The sequence below is a fragment of the Plectropomus leopardus genome, chromosome 14, assembly GCF_008729295.1.
Source record: "Plectropomus leopardus isolate mb chromosome 14, YSFRI_Pleo_2.0, whole genome shotgun sequence".
NCBI lineage: Eukaryota > Metazoa > Chordata > Actinopteri > Perciformes > Serranidae > Plectropomus > Plectropomus leopardus.
The window spans coordinates 19,135,639-19,152,675 of NC_056476.1; the positions used below are offsets into that span (position 1 = coordinate 19,135,639).

Consider the following 17,037-nt stretch of genomic DNA (forward strand, 5'->3'; position numbering starts at 1 on the left):
GCCATAAATGTATGGTTTAAATGTGTTTAACATTGTCAAAATCCAAAGTCCTTTGCCACTTTCATGTTTGTATTGGGGAGCAAATGCACATGTTCTGAAGACTAAGGTGGACGTCCCCCCCGAAGTCTACACCTTTGATATCAGTTACTGAGATGTAATCTTTAAAGAGCATGAATCCTATGAGTGCAAACAATCAACGCAATGAAATGAAAAAAAAGTCTGAGAAACATGTCAACCTAAATATATCTTTCCCACTTGAAGAACAAAAATATAATATACTTACATACACATAAAAGTTCAATATGTCTTACCGTGAATACTCAAGAAATTGCAGCATAAACTGAAAGCAGCGTCTGGATGATGCGCAAAATTCATAACAGCGTGCAAAATTCAATACTGGAGCAACAGCTCCGTCTATGGACCAAAAATGATACTACAATTATTGAGGTAATTCATTAGGTAGGACTGCAGTACAAAGAAATATAGAAGCAGCATGAATTAACATGACAGTGTAACAGAACATTTTCCTAGCCGTAATACAATGAGTGATTTTATTACAGTAATTTAATACATAATAAAGACTATTTTTGCTCTATATTATTTCACTGTCCTATTACAGTAGGGGTTGTCTACTGGGGTATTTAGTATGGGTAATTCTTCAACAATGGTGAATTTTGCGTCACAAACACACACACATTTCATTTTTCTTTTTTTTAAATTCTAATTGACACCAAAAAAAAAAAAAAAATGAAAATGGCCCTCTATGTGTGGTTTTGGCTTTATCTCCATTGTCACTGAGCCTGATTTTGGAAACTCAGCCCTGCTTAATTTTGAATTTAATAGTGGTCTTAATATTATTTTCAAATAAAAATGACATTGAAGTATGTCGGCAATTGTTGGAACTCCGTCCAATTCTGTATGAAAAGGAGGACGTTCAATCATTTTATCATTCATTTATTGATTTATTTTTCTATTATTATTATTATTATTAGTAGTAGTAGCAGTAGTATTTAGTGTTTGTGTAGTTGTTTAACCACATCAATAGTCATGTGACAGGAGATCACATGGCTAGAGGGCTGTTAGCTCTATAAAAGGAACTGAAATAATAAGAAAGTCGAGGTAAAAGTTCATTAAATGAGGAATATGTTTATTGGGTGTCATTTCCAAATGACTCATATTTTCTTTGAATGTACAAATAAAAAAATAAAAAAACAACAACAACAGCACTTTATATTGTGTATTTTGTATATATTTAATGCTACTCCTAAAACAGACATTAAACAGTTAACATATTTTTGTATTATTTGCACATATGTTTTATGTGTAAAAATGTCATTTGCACAACATTAATTTCCATAACTTTGGAAAGACTTGGCAACAGAAATGCCAATACCATTATTATTTTGCAGAAAATATTGCATCAATACATTTCTCTAAATACGTGCCACATTTTCTACAATGTTCTAGACCAAACTTGAAAAAAATGGCCCATATATATGACAGATAGCACCACCAACAGATTTGATTCTCAGCATATAGTTTATCGTGAGACATTCAAGGTAAAATCAGCTGACTTTTAGCAGCGTCCTTGGTGGGAGTGTTTATGTAAATCAGCATCAAACGGAAACGGTTAAACTGCTGGAGCATCCCTCATCTGATTGGGCGCCTTTGTTCTTTCAAATCGAGGTGTCCTCTCTCCTTTAATGGCACCAACGGAGCCCTGGGGGGAAGAGGACATCTTTTACAGTAAGGCTGTCCTCCATGCTGCATGGACTCTCACACTGCTGCTGGGATAATGGAGTGATAACATGAGTAAACATGGCCTGTCAGAGACATGATAAACCAAACAGACTGAGGGAAGAGCTGAGCTGCATGCTGGTTGGTGATGGAGCTGTGGGGAAGACCAGCATGATTATCAGTTACATCTTCAATGGATACAACAGTGAATACAGACAGACCGCTTTTGATGTTTTCACTGGTAAGTAAAGGTTATTCTCTGAATGTAAATGGCTGCTTGACTCAGCTGTTAAAAGTTGATTTTGCTTCACTTCCAGGTTTGGTTCACGTGAATGGAGTACCAACTCGAATCAAACTGATAGACACTGCTGGACAGGTATATACTCCACACACCACATTTCTTTATCAGACAAGTTAGTCCTTTGCTCCTCATCTCTTATCATTTGGTTTGACAGGAGGAGTTTGGACATCTTCGCTCTCTCTGCTATGCCCATGTGGACGTCTTCATCCTCTGCTTCAGTCTGGTCAACCCAGTCTCCTTTGACAACATCACCTCCAAATGGATCCCACAGATCCGAGCCGGCAACCCGACCTCTCCCATTGTTCTGGTCGGAACTCAGTCAGATCTTCGCCACAATGTGAACGTCCTTATTCATCTGGACCAGCACAGCACCAAACCAGTGCACTTCAGCCGGGCCAGGAGGCTGTCACACAGGATAAGAGCGTATGGCTACATGGAGTGTTCAGCTCTGACACAACACAACCTCAAGGATGTGTTTGACTGTGCTGTATTTGCTGCCATCAAGCACAAATACACTGGCGTGAAATCTAAAAAGCTCAGCCTGCTCGAACGTTTGAGGACATTTTGTGGTTGTAGATGGAGGAAAATCAGCAGATTCATCTGATATGGAATCAAAGAGTTGATTAAATGCACTCTGTTGTGTGGACAGGGTTTGTTTGGGGGTTCTTATGACAAATCATGCATTTTTATTAAAAATATTTCTCCTCAGAACTGTGCAACCTGCACTGACATGCATTGAAATACGACAATATTTATGCAACATTTGTTGTAGAAAGCTACATATTCTGCTCTTTTTAATCTTACTTTACCTTTGTTTCTTGCTTTCTTTGTTGCTGATGTTTATATTTTTGTTTGTATGTGAGTTAAAAGGTTTGGAATAAATGCACTACAGTGTAACACATATTTAATTGCTAGTTGCTGTGTTTTTTTGCTAAAGAATTGCTTTAATTAATACATCTGAAAATATACAGTCCTGCAGTAGAAGGTACTGTCAGTGAAGAAATGGAGGGAAAACACAAAATGCCATTTGAGACAAATGGTCGCCTGCTGATCCTTTGAAGTGCTACTTTACAAGACAATAGGCATTTAAATCCATCCTGTGTCTGAAAGCTTATGCTTTGGCATGTTAACCACTATTACATTTAAAACAGCCACCCACATGCAATTTTCTTTGGTAAAATGATCATAAAAGATGCGATTTTGATTACAGTAATTAAGGGTTGCCCAAAATTATAGAGATATCAAAAGAAGCTTGTACAAAAGATAATATTCATGAAAATGTTTTGTGACATTTTGAACAATTTGCCATACAATCTAAAACCAAGATTTCACAATTTTACACTCTCCATTTATTTAACGAGCACAAACAACACTAAAGAAAAAACTCAAGGCCTAAATAATCCCAAATATGTGGTTCTTGCCTGTATCTTGTATAACTAGTGGTATTGTGCTGTGCTTGAGGGTAGCAAATGTCCTAGAGGTCAAGCTGGTTAGAATACCTGCAGGAAAAACTGGGTGAGAAAATTATGACACTTTCCCTCCTTCACCAATTACATTCTGCAGTATCTTGCTGGAAGTTAAGCTACATTAATATTTTCATAGGGATGTAAGTAGTTAAATTATTTTTAAACTTCTTATTAATTCCAACTTTATTTAGTTTACTATTTAAACTGGGAGATGTCCTATCTATCTATCTATCTATCTATCTATCTATCTATCTATACATATATTATGCGTGTAATTCAGATTGCCATTTTAGAAATTTGGCTGTGCTCATATTTGGTACATATTGTAAAGCTCGTATTTTTCTGGGTATTTTGTACACTCCTGGTGATTTATTTTCTTTTAAGGCCAAATTTGCTTCACTTTGCATTTGTAACAATTTCCCAATGATGTCATAAGGTATTACATTATGGGTAAAAATGTTATTAAAATATCAGTCTGGACATTTTATTAAATTATTGGTCAAGTTATTACATTATTGGCTTTTATTACATTTTCAATCAAGTTAAGTGCACATTTTACTACCTTTTCTGGCATTTTTACATTTTCGTGAAATGATTTCATTGTATCATTTTTTTAAACAAAGTTGTTTGATCCACTTTTTCTCAGTAGCCTTAGTTAACCAGTCTAAATTTCCCCCGTGGTTAGCGTTGCTGTAGTTCAACCTTTTCCTCTGCTTTTAAATGACCTCCCCCAACACTGCATGCAAAACACCTAAACTCTTCACAGAAACTGTCGACTCAGCATGGGCGCCTGCAGAACTACGTTTCCCATCATGCAACAGCACGTTACCCTCCTCTGACCCTGTGACTGAAAATAATCTGATCAGCTGATCTGACCTGGCAACAAAATAACGTAGCTAGAGAGGTCTACCAGGGAGGGGGCTGAAGAACAAAACAATGACACTGCTCGGAAGGATTCAAACACAGTAACACTTTGAAAAGACTTTTGTGAAAAAACGGAATAACGCGAATTTCCCTCCCGTTTAAAAGCAAAACAGTCCGCTGATATCCGAGCTTTTAGGCATCGCCTGCTGGTTGTTTTTGTTGATATGTTGTCACAGCTCAGTTGACAGACTGGGCGCTAGCTGCTTATTTGGACGGCTATGAACTGTTGGAGCTGGCTGGCCCGATAATTACGGCCTTTTCTTTGGAAAAAAAGTTGAAACTGTCCGTCGAAACCAACTATCTGTAAGCTAAGTATTTGTTCTTGGATGCCAAATTATCTACCGAGTTCTCCAGCGACCTGTTTAGGGTCAGTTTGCTAGCTAGCCTGTTGTTAGCATCAACATTTGCACATTCATCCTTTCAGGGAGAGTTCATTGTTTCGGTCGGTACTGGCTACCTATACGTGTTTCTGTTTATTTAAGAGTTTTATTGGCTAAACGTTGATATAATTTATGTTATGCTGCAGCTATAAATGCTAACTTTTGTTCACGAACAAGCTAACTGGTAAAGAGATATCAAGTGTAACTCAAGGAGACGGCTGTTTGTGCTTCACTGCCTCACTGTTAGCTGCACTAATTGACGTTATTAAATCCGCTGAAAGTGTTTGAAATACATGGTGCGTACACTCGTTTGGTGTATTTTATTATTGTTGAGAAGTAGTTGTCACAGCTAGATCAGCACCTGTTACCATGCAGCTGATTTAGGTTGATTTATTCAGTGCATTGTGTCATTACATTGTTATATGTTGTATATTTTTCAAAACTGCTGTTGGAAATAGCTAGTACTTTTGCTTTTCCAATAAGCAGTGCTTTGTATTCAAGTAAACCTTGTAAGAAACGATGAGTGGGCATGGCTCATCTTCTGAAAAGGGAGTCAATACTAGCCTAATATGTCAAGAGAGTTATGCCTGTGGTGGCTCTGAGGAGGCTGCCTTTGAGTGTGATGAATGCAAAAGCTTGCAGTGTGTTCGTTGTGAGCTTGAGCTCCACAGTCAGGAGCGTCTGAAGAACCATGAGCGGGTTCAGATAGGACCTGGGCACGTCCCTTACTGTGACAACTGTAAAGGAGGTAACGGAGACAATGGCAAACGCCATAGATCTGTGGTCCGCTGCCAGAACTGCAAAGTTAACTTGTGCCAAGACTGCCAGAAACGCACCCATGGTGGAGGCAACAAGAAGAAACACCAGCTCACATCTTATCCTCCACCGCCTAAACCTGCTGAGGCCATCTCTGTCCAGACGTCTGTCCCACCAGCTGTCCAAATAGTCGATGAGACCAAATCTCAGAGAGCAAAACTCCTGGAGAAGATTTCCAGTTTTCTCTTGGTTGATGAGAATGAGGAGATGCAGGTGAGTTGAGCAAAAGTCATACTTGAGTGTGTTTACATGGACATAAGTTTTTTTGAGTATCCAATTCATGAGTTTGAGCATGTAAACAGCATATTCTGTTTATGAGAAACCATAGTATACTAATGAAAGAAACAGGGATATATACAGGGAATATGAACAACCTGGTTTCTCTGCCCATGGAAACATGTCCATGTAATTGCACTCATGGAGTAGGAGCAGAATCAAACAAACAAACACATTCTCACACTAAACTCTTGTCTCTCTGAAGATAAAAGACGAGTCTTCCTTCGTGAAGAGCCTGAGCTGTAACCCCGACCAGCTGCTGAAGGTGGTGTCCATCTTTGGCAACACAGGAGAGGGCAAATCTCACACCCTGAACCACGCGTTCTTCATGGGCAGAGAAGTGTTCAAAACTTCCCCCACACAAGAGTCCTGCACGGTGGGTGTTTGGGCAGCGTTTGACCCCTTCCGTAAAGTAGTAGTCATCGACACAGAGGGGCTGCTCGGAAACAGCTCCAAACAGGGCCAGAGAACCCGTCTCTTGCTCAAGGTGCTCGCCATCTCAGACCTCATCATCTACCGCACTCATGCCGACCGACTCCATGACGACCTGTTCAAGTTCCTCGGGGATGCTTCGGATGCTTATTTGAAGCATTTCACTAAGGAACTGAAGGCCACAACGGCTCGCTGTGGCCTGGATGTCCCTCTGTCCACCTTGGGCCCTGCCGTGGTCATCTTCCATGAAACGGTGCACACTAAGCTGCTTGGTTCAGGTAAAGACGTCTGTCACTCCCAAGTTCCACCAGTAATGTTTAGAGTGTCATTGCTCCATCTTACACACATTTATTAGACAGGTCAAAGCTTTAAATATAATATTACTAGAAAAAATCAATTAAAACAGTACATTGTGAACTTTTCTGCATCACCCTAAGGGATGGCAGGCGGTGCCTTTTAAATAAACAAAGGGATAAGCCCTATAATTACAGCTTCAGCAAATATTAGCCTAAAGCATACTTTTACATCACGGGAAGTAGGAATCTGCATTCCAACTTTTTGTGAAATGTGAACATGCTATGTTTTGGACTTCAAAGAAAATGGCATACTGTGTCAAAAATGTCACATACTTATTACTCTAATTACTCAACACTTGAAAGAAAAGGACAGTTTCACATGTTTTCGTCCAGTTGCTTCAAGTCATCCTTTACATTAACCATTTTCTGATGCATGCCTGCTTATGAGGGAACAAACAAAATGTGGTAGGCCTTGGAGTGTAAAGTGTACATGATTTGTAGTAGGGCTGAGTGGTGTGGCTTTGAAATAATATCACAATATTTTTGGGCCATATCACGGCACACGGTATGTATCACGTTATTTTAAATCTCCTCAAAAGCTTCATAAATTCTGGACTGGGCAACAAAACCAAATGTCACAATATGGAGAAATACGTAGATACTGTGACAATATTTTAGGGATGACTATTTGTCATGTTTCATAGGATAATGTGCAATGATCATAATGCACTGTGCAAAGTGTGACACATCTCAGTAGTTTTTAGAACACAATTTGGTTTTTGGAAAATGTAATGAACTAATTCAAATAGCTCTTAAACTATACACAATATTTTTGTCATATTTCCCCTTATATAAATTATGTTGTGCTAAATATGGAGTTTTCATTTTTTTCCCCCTTTTTACTCATTGACAAGTTTAATTTTGAACTTCTGTTAAAAAAAACCATTAGGGAAATTAGTTGTTCACCCCTAGTATTTTTCTCCCATGACATCTAATGAGAATGATGAGGTACGGTATTTTAAGAATTATGTTATATTGGATGCACTGATAGGCAAAAGCTAATGGATTATCTACGGTACATTGTGATAACATTCTGTGATAACCTCTCTGTGTCTTATTGTAGATAAGTCGTGTGAGTCAGTAGATCGGCTGCTGTTGGAGCGCTTTAAGAAGCTTTCCCGTTTCCCCGAGGCCTTCAGCTCGGTCCAGTACTGGGGCACACAGACCCTCAGCCCCCCAACTGACTTCCGTGGCTTGCAGAACAAACTAGAGCAGCTCCTGGATAACAACGCCACCAGATCCCCACGCACCCCTGTGGTCATCTTCAAAGCCTTGCAGGTAGGGCTGCATGTATTTTAAAATATCAGCAAGTTTCAGTCCTGCTTTACACTGGCTGGTTGTTACTGTAAAGCCAACATTGAATGGAAATACAATTTGCTGATAAACCTGTTCCTGGATTTATGTAAAGATGTATTTAAATCAGCTCAATTTTTAGGCTTTTAAGTTTCATGCTAGTGTTTCTTAAATGCATCTTATCTGTTTCTGTGCATTATCACTGTGTGTATGATGAGGAGGTGCAACACTTTTTTTTCATCTGGGTCTAACTAATTTCTGCTGGACCTTGACTATCCCACAGGCACTGAGTGAGCGCTTTAATGGGGAAATCACAAGTGAGCTTGTTGCCCACAGCTGCTTCTTTCCTGATGAGTACTTCACCTGCTCCAGCCTGTGCCTCAGCTGTGGGTCAGTACCTTCTTTACTTTAATAAAAAATTAAGAAGCATTATCATTTCTCCTTCAATCTCTTGCTTTTCAGATTGTTAAACACTGTGATGTTTTACTTGTAACCCAGATCTGGCTGCAAGAACAGTATGAACCACTTAGGAGAGGGAGTGTGCCACGAGGCAAAGCATCGTTGTCGTTATTCTGTTCAGTATGATAATCGCATTTACACCTGTAAGGTAAGCACAGTGGCTCGCCCATATCACTTAGATAGAACTAATCCTTTCTCTATACCAATGACTGTGTGATTACTCTTGTTCCATGGCGAATGAGATTAAAGTTAAAATCACTGTGTGGTGTATCATTTTATAGGCTTGCTATGAAGGGGGAAAGGAGGTGGTAGTCGTCCCAAAGACCTCAGCTTCCTCAGACTCTCCATGGATGGGCCTCGCCAAGTATGCCTGGTCTGGGTAAGTAGCAACTGAGTGACCTCCATAATTAAGCTAATAATAATAATACACTTTATTTATAAAGCATTTTTGACCAAAAGATGTAGCTCAAATATTAAAATGCAACACATCAAAACAAGGGCAAACGGACTGTAAAATTAGAAAATATAAAGATTGTACATGATGACATAAATAAGTGACAGTATAAAAAGAAAACTGAGACCGGTAAAAAAAAAAAAAAAAAAAAAAAGAGAGACCCCAAGACAACCCCAACTGGAAAAAATGCTGGGATGCTGTGTAAAATGCACATAAAAACAGAATGCAATGATTTTCACATATTTTTTAACAGATGTGCGTGAAAAAAGTGTGCAACATGTCTTTTTTTTTCATTAAACATATTTCCAACGCTGCTATTCTAAAAAAATTATGAAATTTAGACCAGGCATTGGTATTGACTCAATAAATCTACACGGATAATGAAATCGTGACATTTCAGTCCATAAAAATGATGTGCAGTAAAGTGGAACGACATCGTAAAAAGTATTGAACATGCTAGCTGACATTTATTTAGCACTTAGAAGCCTTTGTTTGTGACGCCAGCTTCAAGATGATGTGTGATGAAATTAATCTCTCTCAGTATTCAGATCGGATTCTGGCTCATTCCTCAACAGAGACATAGCCTGTAAATCTGGAGGATTTCGGGGGGGACTGCTTGTGAATCTTGAGAAGGAATTTCACTTTAAAATCTTTAACAACTAGTTTACTCAGTTCCGAATGTTATTCAAAGAAAAGGTGATTTCACGCATTTGTAAAAATGCCCGTCTCAACTTTTTTTGGAATGTGTTGTCGGTATGAATTTCAAAATGAGTGTATATTTACAAAAACAATATAGGCTGAACATTAAATATCTTGTCTTTAGACTGTAATGTATTGAATATATGTTGGAAGGAATTTCTTTTTTTATTTACAATTTACATGGCCACCCAACTTTTCTGAAATTGGGGTTGTACAGCGATAATATTAATGGTATTAATTAAGAACCTGATTAAATGTAGAGATTTTTTAAACTGTTGTCATAGTATTTTCACAAAGCCTGCATGTCTTAGTTCTTGGGAGGTATTCCATCATTATGGAGTATTGTTACTGACATGCATAACCAGGCTTTGATTAGGTTCATGATACCTTTCTCAGAGGCTTATTTCAGCAGTGCTGCTCCAGACTCTGACCTAAAATCCATTTATGTTGACATTAGCTTACATGTTTCAGATAATATATTAGATATTTACATTCATAATTTCAAAGAAACCTGTACATTAATGTATCTACTGTATGTTAAGGTACGTGATTGAATGTCCCAACTGTGGAGTGATCTATCGCAGCCGTCAGTACTGGTATGGGAATCAGGACCCTGTGGATACAGTTGTCCGCACTGAGATCCAGCATGTATGGCCAGGGGTAAGAGAAAGACGCTAATTTATTCATTTAACTAATTAGATTACATGTCCTTAATTGTTTGTAATCATACAGACGTAGGATTATGGTTACAGGAAAACATTTATCTACTTATGGAGTAAAAACCCGTCTGCTCTTTGCAGTCGGATGGCTTTTTAAAGGACAATAGCAATGCAGCACAGCGTCTTCTGGATGGAGTCAACCTAGTGGCCCAGTCTGTGTCAGAGCTCAGTGTCAAGCCTGCCAAGGCCGTCACCTCTTGGCTGACAGATCAGATCGCCCCAGCCTACTGGAAACCCAACTCCCTCATCTTGGTGAGTGACACACACAGCCCCACCCCTCTGCCCCCCGCCACCAACAGCCAAGTCAACACTTTCGTGTCCAGAGCTATGTTTACTGTCTGTCCTGCCCTGTGCCTGTTACACAATACATGTTTGCAGGTCATAAGTTAAAACCAGATAGACTCAGCGTGTGCCCTCCTCCCTCCAGCTCTTGGTCAATAACAGCTTCTGTTGTTATTACTTTTTTCTGGTACAAGGTGTGCCATAAGTGTCACGCAGTCTTCCAGGACAATGACACCAAGCATCACTGCCGTGCCTGTGGGGAGGGCTTCTGCGACGGCTGCTCTTCCAAAGCTGCGCCTGTCCCCGAGAGAGGCTGGGGTCTTGCCCCTGTCAGAGTCTGTGACGTCTGCTTCGAGCAGAGAGCTTCTTACGCAGGTACACACACTCGCAATAAAGTCACATGTCTCAGTTGTTTTTCCTTTTGTGGTGTAACATTCGGGTGAGCTTGCCTTGAGCAAAGATATTTTCTTCATGCAGAGCTGCTCGAGGCAGAGCTCGAGGAGGAAGAAGGTGGGACCCTAGCCAGGAAGGTTGGAGAAGCAGTCACTAATACCATCGGGGTTGTGGTCACTGCTATTGACATCCCACTTGGTGAGTGTTCCTCAAAACAAAACCTAAAGAGGATTGTCACATAACAGGAATAAATGACCCAGTAAATTTGAGTGAATGAATACAACGCCCTCTAGTGGCAGAGGCGTAACATGCTTATTTAGAGCAAGAGAGAAAAGCAGTGAGGTCTTGTTTCCAGTTTGAACTCTCAAAATGTTAAGAAGGAGTTTGGCCTGCAAAGCCTCCCTTATAAGGAATATGGTTTACCCTAATGGCCTAGTTGAAACAGAGCCTGTAAAATTATCAAAAGCTCAAACAGGGGCAGTTGATTCCCAACCTGCTTAGTGTGTTTACTGCTTCAACATTATATATGAGTGACTTCAATTATATATTTCATCAGGCAATGAAGTTGCATTTGTCTGTAACTTGTTATTCTTGCCCAAAAAAAAAAAAAAAACAGTTTATGGCCTGAAAATTTAAAATCCTCCCACTCAAACTGGCTCCAGAACGTAAAACTTCCTTTAACAATCTCCTCAGGACATGTCAGTGAAGTGCTCTGCTACCTAATGTTCAACATTTCAGTTCTTGTTTAGTTTTCGTGCAAAGGTGAGACAGATGACCATTTTATGAGACGTCCTGCTGTAAACTCAAGTCACCTCTGCTGTGTGTAGTCAATAATATAAATGTTTGGAGGTTTCTTGACATGACATGCATAAAGATTGCTCACAGACTGCAGTAGTCTGGATGAGTCACATACACACACTCTCTGCGCTGATTTCTAAAATGCTCATTGGTCCAGAACATTTTTCTATAACAATCAATATGATGTGTTTCTATCAAGATAATCCAAAATGTGTTTTAGATTGAGAAAACTGGCTCTGCTGCATGGGAAGAGATTGCAAAGAGTTGGCAGCAAGAAACGCAGTGCTCGCTCAGACACATACCACAAATCATAGCCCTCATTTTCCCCTCAGGTTGTTATTTCACGCATTTCTCAAACATTTTTGACAACACTATTTATTTATCAAAAATCACAAGTATTAAGTAATTAAGTAAGATTTATTTATGTGTTAGGCTGATACATAAGCCTACTGTAGACCCAGAATGGCTGGTAAAGATGAATTTGTCTTTTGATAACCTTATATCCTGCTGAAAACTTCTCCATATCCATCACCACCCCAAAAATACCTCAGAGCAAGGTCTGCTCCAATCACAACAAAATACTCATTTCCAAATCCAATTCTTGTTTCCATGTTTCCATGGTTACCCCAACCAAGACAGCTAAGGATTCGACATTGCGGTTCACTTCAAACAGTAGTGTGGAAAAGTGAAAATGGATAGAGCTGAAGTAAAACAATGGCAACTGGGAACTGAGCAGTCAGCAGCATAGATTTTTAATTAGAATAATTTTATGCACCTCTAAATTAAAGAAATAGCTTGATATTTTGGGAAATGCACATTTAGCGGGAGGTTATATGCAGGACTTTTTCTTGCCAGGAGCAGTTGCTAGGCAACCAGCGGCGATTACAGGAAGTTTTGTCCCCTGTCAAGAAAAAGTCCGCTTTATAACTTCATCATAATACCCCAACTTGCCACTGTTACATTTGAATTTTTGGCAAAGATTAAACAGACAAGATATATTGTGTTAATTTGTTAGCTTCAGAGCCAGAAGAGCAACATTTGTTACATTTAGACAGAGACACTCATAACCTGATATCCTCTTCAGTATATTGGGTAATCAATCAGGTTATTTATCTGTAACCTGTATTAGCGCTGCATCGATCAATCAATAGATCGATTAGTCCAGCAGTTCTCAAAATATTTTCAATAATGTGTCGCTTTTGTAGTATTTTTTCAGCCTTGTACCCTCCGACTATTGTAAAACATTTTGGGAAGATTCTCACAATGAACAAATGTAAACATCAACTTGAGAGTGTTTGTTGTGACGGTTGACAGTTTACAGCAAATTGAAACTGAAAATATTCAATAAAAAATCAGGTAGTATTATCAGTTGTAGCAATTAGTAGTTGGCAACTATTATAATAATAAAATAATCTTTGTAGTAATTTTTTAAGCAAAAAAAGACAAACGTGGTGGTTACATCCTTCTTAAATGTCAGAATTTTTCTTTTCTGAGTAATACATATCAATAAAATGAATTGATTTTTAGACCGTTGAAGACATCACCTTAGGTGCAGGGAAATGGACATGTTCCACTGCTTTCTGACCTGTTATTGACAAATTGATTAATCAAGGAAATAATGAATGAAATGATGGGCAGATGAGTTGATAATGAAAGTAATCATCATCATAGTAAAAGTGTAGGTCTGCAGTGTTCTTTGGACAGAGCCAAGCTGGCAGTTTTCTTCTGAGTCCAGTTTTTGTGCTAAACTAATGTAACAGACATGAGTGTTGTCCATAGAAACAGACTGGATTGTAAGGATGCTGAATGTTTTGCTGTGGTCATTCGACTGAGTTAAAAAAAAAAAAAAGTGCAAAAGAGGCTGTAAAGTACATCAAACTTTACACCCTCTTTTGCACCAAACTAAGACCACGGTTAGCTTAACTGCCTTGTTAACTTATCATAAAGCACACTTCATTTAAATTCGACAAAAAATAAAATTCACCCAAACCAGCATTATATTTTCCATTGTTCCAACAATCGCCATGTCTGATTTGGTGACTATAAACCTCTGAATCTCTTGTTCTTTGGAGACAGCCACAGTTCATCATGTTTTAACAAAACTACAGTTAATGGCAACAAAAGAAACCCGGAAATATGATAATATTTTATAAAAGAAACTGATTTCTTATTTTAAAACACACCACTCCACTGCTTGTTTGGTAGTTACTGCAAAACACCCTAGTAAGTTTGCAACTTCCTGTAACGTGGTTTGTGTATATAGCCTGCTAAAATGGTTGCAATGGCACTGATAACATAAAAATGGCCGCTGCTCTGACCACCGTGATATGTTGATTTGAATTGGCCATGGCCCTCTGTCCATTCTATTTTTATGGTGTTACGAATGTTTCTCAGGAAGCAACTTGAATAAACATATTTCCAAATAGGTCAAGTTGATCCTTTAAATGTCAGCACTTTGAAGTCTAAAGTGGCCTTAAGTTGCAAACATTTACTGTTTTGAAAATGCAAAAGTGTTAACTTATAGCAAAACTGATGCGTCTTTGTGTATACGTGAGTATTTATGTTTGTGTCCCCTGCAGGCCTGGTGAAAGACGCCGCCCGTCCTGCCTACTGGGTGCCTGATCAGGACATCCTGTCCTGCCACAACTGCCAGCGCGAGTTCACTGCCAAGCTGTCCAAGCATCACTGCCGCGCCTGTGGCCAAGGAGTGTGCGACGACTGCTCCCCGGAGCGTCGCCCGGTTCCATCACGGGGCTGGGACCACCCCGTGCGTGTGTGCACCAGCTGCAACCAGAAACCCGGAGAACTTTAACGGGGACGGCCTTCCTTCCTCAGAGCACCGGAGAGAACCACTCACTCACTCAGCTCGCAGTCTGTCACTGCTTTACCTCCGTTACTCTAATGGTTCTGTCTTGTATCTGTGGAAAGGAAGTTTTTGGGCATATATATCTACGTATATATATATCTAGGACATTTAGCAGAGTTCCTGTGGCCTTTGTAGAACAGCCAGAACATGTGAGTTACTTGACTGAGTGTGAAACCTGCATTTCCACTCTGATTATTCACAGAGTGAATATTTTGATTCTTATTGACACGTCCCTAATTTTACGTTAAATAAGGCTGTTGAGCTATTTTTCTACTATCAGAAAATATAAAAAAAAAATGTATCATTTAAAGAATAATAGTTAGTTGAGAACCCTGTGGGGTTGGTGTGGTTAGTTTTCAGCAATTCTTATTATTGAGCATTGTTTCTCTGATGTCGCACGTGTAATGGTAAGGAGATATTTTATATCCATGCAGGTATAACTGCAGGTTCCATTGCATGCTGTATTGCAACATTTTAGTTTTTGCACTAAGCCTTTTTCAGCTGTTATAGGCTGTTGCTTACCATGGCCAAAATCCAGATATCCAGATGATCAAGTAACGCCTATCAAACTGGGCTGAAATCTACCACAGTGGGTCTAGATTGCAGATATCTGGTGTGCCAAAAAAATCATTCAGGTCACTGTGTCTGTGCTGGCATAATGTTTATATTTTATCATGTGATTTGTGGTCGTATGAAGACATAGAGCTATGTTAGAGGAGTGTACATTTGAAACATTGAAAATTATTTATGTATTAATGAAAAAAAAATGTATTAACACTCTGGCATGCATGAGAGATCCATGGCCTTTTACTCATTCAGAGGACGGTCTCTGAATAAACCTCACTATCTCTTTTACAAGCGGCAATCTAGTGTATCCATATTGTAACATGTATGTATTTCATGGTCAAATTTCTTTTCTTGACATTTTAATTGTTTTCTAAAAAAAATCTTGTATGCTTGGTTGTGTGGATATTGTTTTTCAGAACTGAAGAGTATCCAGATTTGTCTTGAAACCAGTTTTTACATATTACACTCACGCCTCCAGGTCTCCGTAGGCACAGACTGACAGGATAAGGACAACTGACAACACATTTTAGTTCTCCTTTAGCTCTTCACATTTTCCTTTATTGTACATCCGTTATTGATGTTGTGTATTTTCTTGATCTTTTTTTGTTTGGCATTACTGTATGGATATTTATATGTAGTGACTGTATGCCAACCACTTTTTCTTCATTGTTTTTGTCTTCTTTTTTTTGTCATTACACAGAAAAATTGATGCTCGAATGTGGCGATGATGTGATAATTGAACCATATTTAGAGACTGAGAGCTTTACATGTGGATGTCAAACAAAGCACAAGGTGATGCCTTTAACACATATGCTTTTATTTTGTTGTTAAAAAATTAGAAAAAAAAGGGGTGTTTGTCGAGTGTAAGCTTTGTAGATAAAGTGAATTCTCCCTTTGCTCCTAACGTGGAACTTTTTGGTTCTGATGTCTGATGAGAAAATGTTGCGTCTGCCTTGTCCCAAAATAGATTTATCTGCCTGAATGTTGCATCACACACACACACACACACACACCCTCCTCAGAGATGATAATATTGCACAGTATAGAGTAGAAAATCATGTTACTTGTACTGAAGTTCATTCCCATGCAAATGTGTGCAGAGTTGCTTCTTTGCATTTTGTGATGTCCAATTTTTTTCAGTTAGCTTGGGTGCTGTCATCAACACTTCTCACCTACAAACAAAACAAGCAGGAATGATTTAAAACTGTTGGAAACTAACTTGAAGCGATGATGTGTGGATACTAAACTGATGGAAGATTTGCATAAGATTAAAGTTGTATCAGCTCCCATCTGTCAAAGACACAATCTGGAATTGCCTCCATGTCTTCAGTGTGTGTTTGTGTGTTTAAATCTCCCCATGTCAAACCACTTACTGTGCTGCATGTGGGAGGAATAGATCGTGTACACGCCTGTGTGTGCTTTGCTTCCACTCCTCTCCAACACTGCAGATAAAAAAGTGAGGGAAAATTATTTGCTTGGTGCTTATTGATGATGATAAATGATTTATAAATATTTTAATAAATAATTAAACACAAGCTTCCATGTTGATATTCTGTGCCACTTTGCACTGCATGGTGTCAGCACGCCAGGAGGGGAATCACACTTGATATGAATCCAAGCTCCAGTCAGGGTCTCTTTAAAAGTACTGTTATTCAGTTGTGTACAATATAAATACAAGGGAAAACCCTTTAAAATAATTCTGACAGTTTACCCCAGAAAGCCACGCCCCGTCCGCGTATCCTGCAAATGTATTGGTCCACGATTTCACCCCGCGCTCTGATTGGTCAATTCCCGTAGGTTTCCCTCAGAACTGCAAGAC

The 17,037-nt window shown here is 39.0% G+C and overlaps 2 protein-coding genes across 2 annotated transcripts; both read left to right on the forward strand.

The window, feature by feature from the left end:
• The first annotated feature begins 1,818 nt into the window (after positions 1-1,818).
• On the forward strand, positions 1,819-2,642 carry LOC121954113 (rho-related GTP-binding protein RhoV-like). The gene is made up of 3 exons (XM_042501448.1): positions 1,819-1,978; positions 2,055-2,113; positions 2,193-2,642. The coding sequence occupies exons 1-3, from the start codon at positions 1,819-1,821 to the stop codon at positions 2,640-2,642; spliced, it is 669 nt and encodes a 222-aa protein (XP_042357382.1).
• A 1,779-nt stretch (positions 2,643-4,421) lies between these two features.
• On the forward strand, positions 4,422-16,753 carry LOC121953724 (zinc finger FYVE domain-containing protein 1-like). The gene is made up of 11 exons (XM_042500933.1): positions 4,422-5,837; positions 6,106-6,610; positions 7,752-7,966; positions 8,265-8,371; positions 8,480-8,588; positions 8,722-8,819; positions 10,136-10,253; positions 10,394-10,564; positions 10,789-10,969; positions 11,072-11,185; positions 14,365-16,753. Exons 1-11 carry the CDS (start codon positions 5,328-5,330, stop codon positions 14,595-14,597), a joined length of 2,361 nt encoding a protein of 786 aa, XP_042356867.1. The 5' UTR covers positions 4,422-5,327; the 3' UTR covers positions 14,598-16,753.
• Positions 16,754-17,037: the final 284 nt, after the last annotated feature.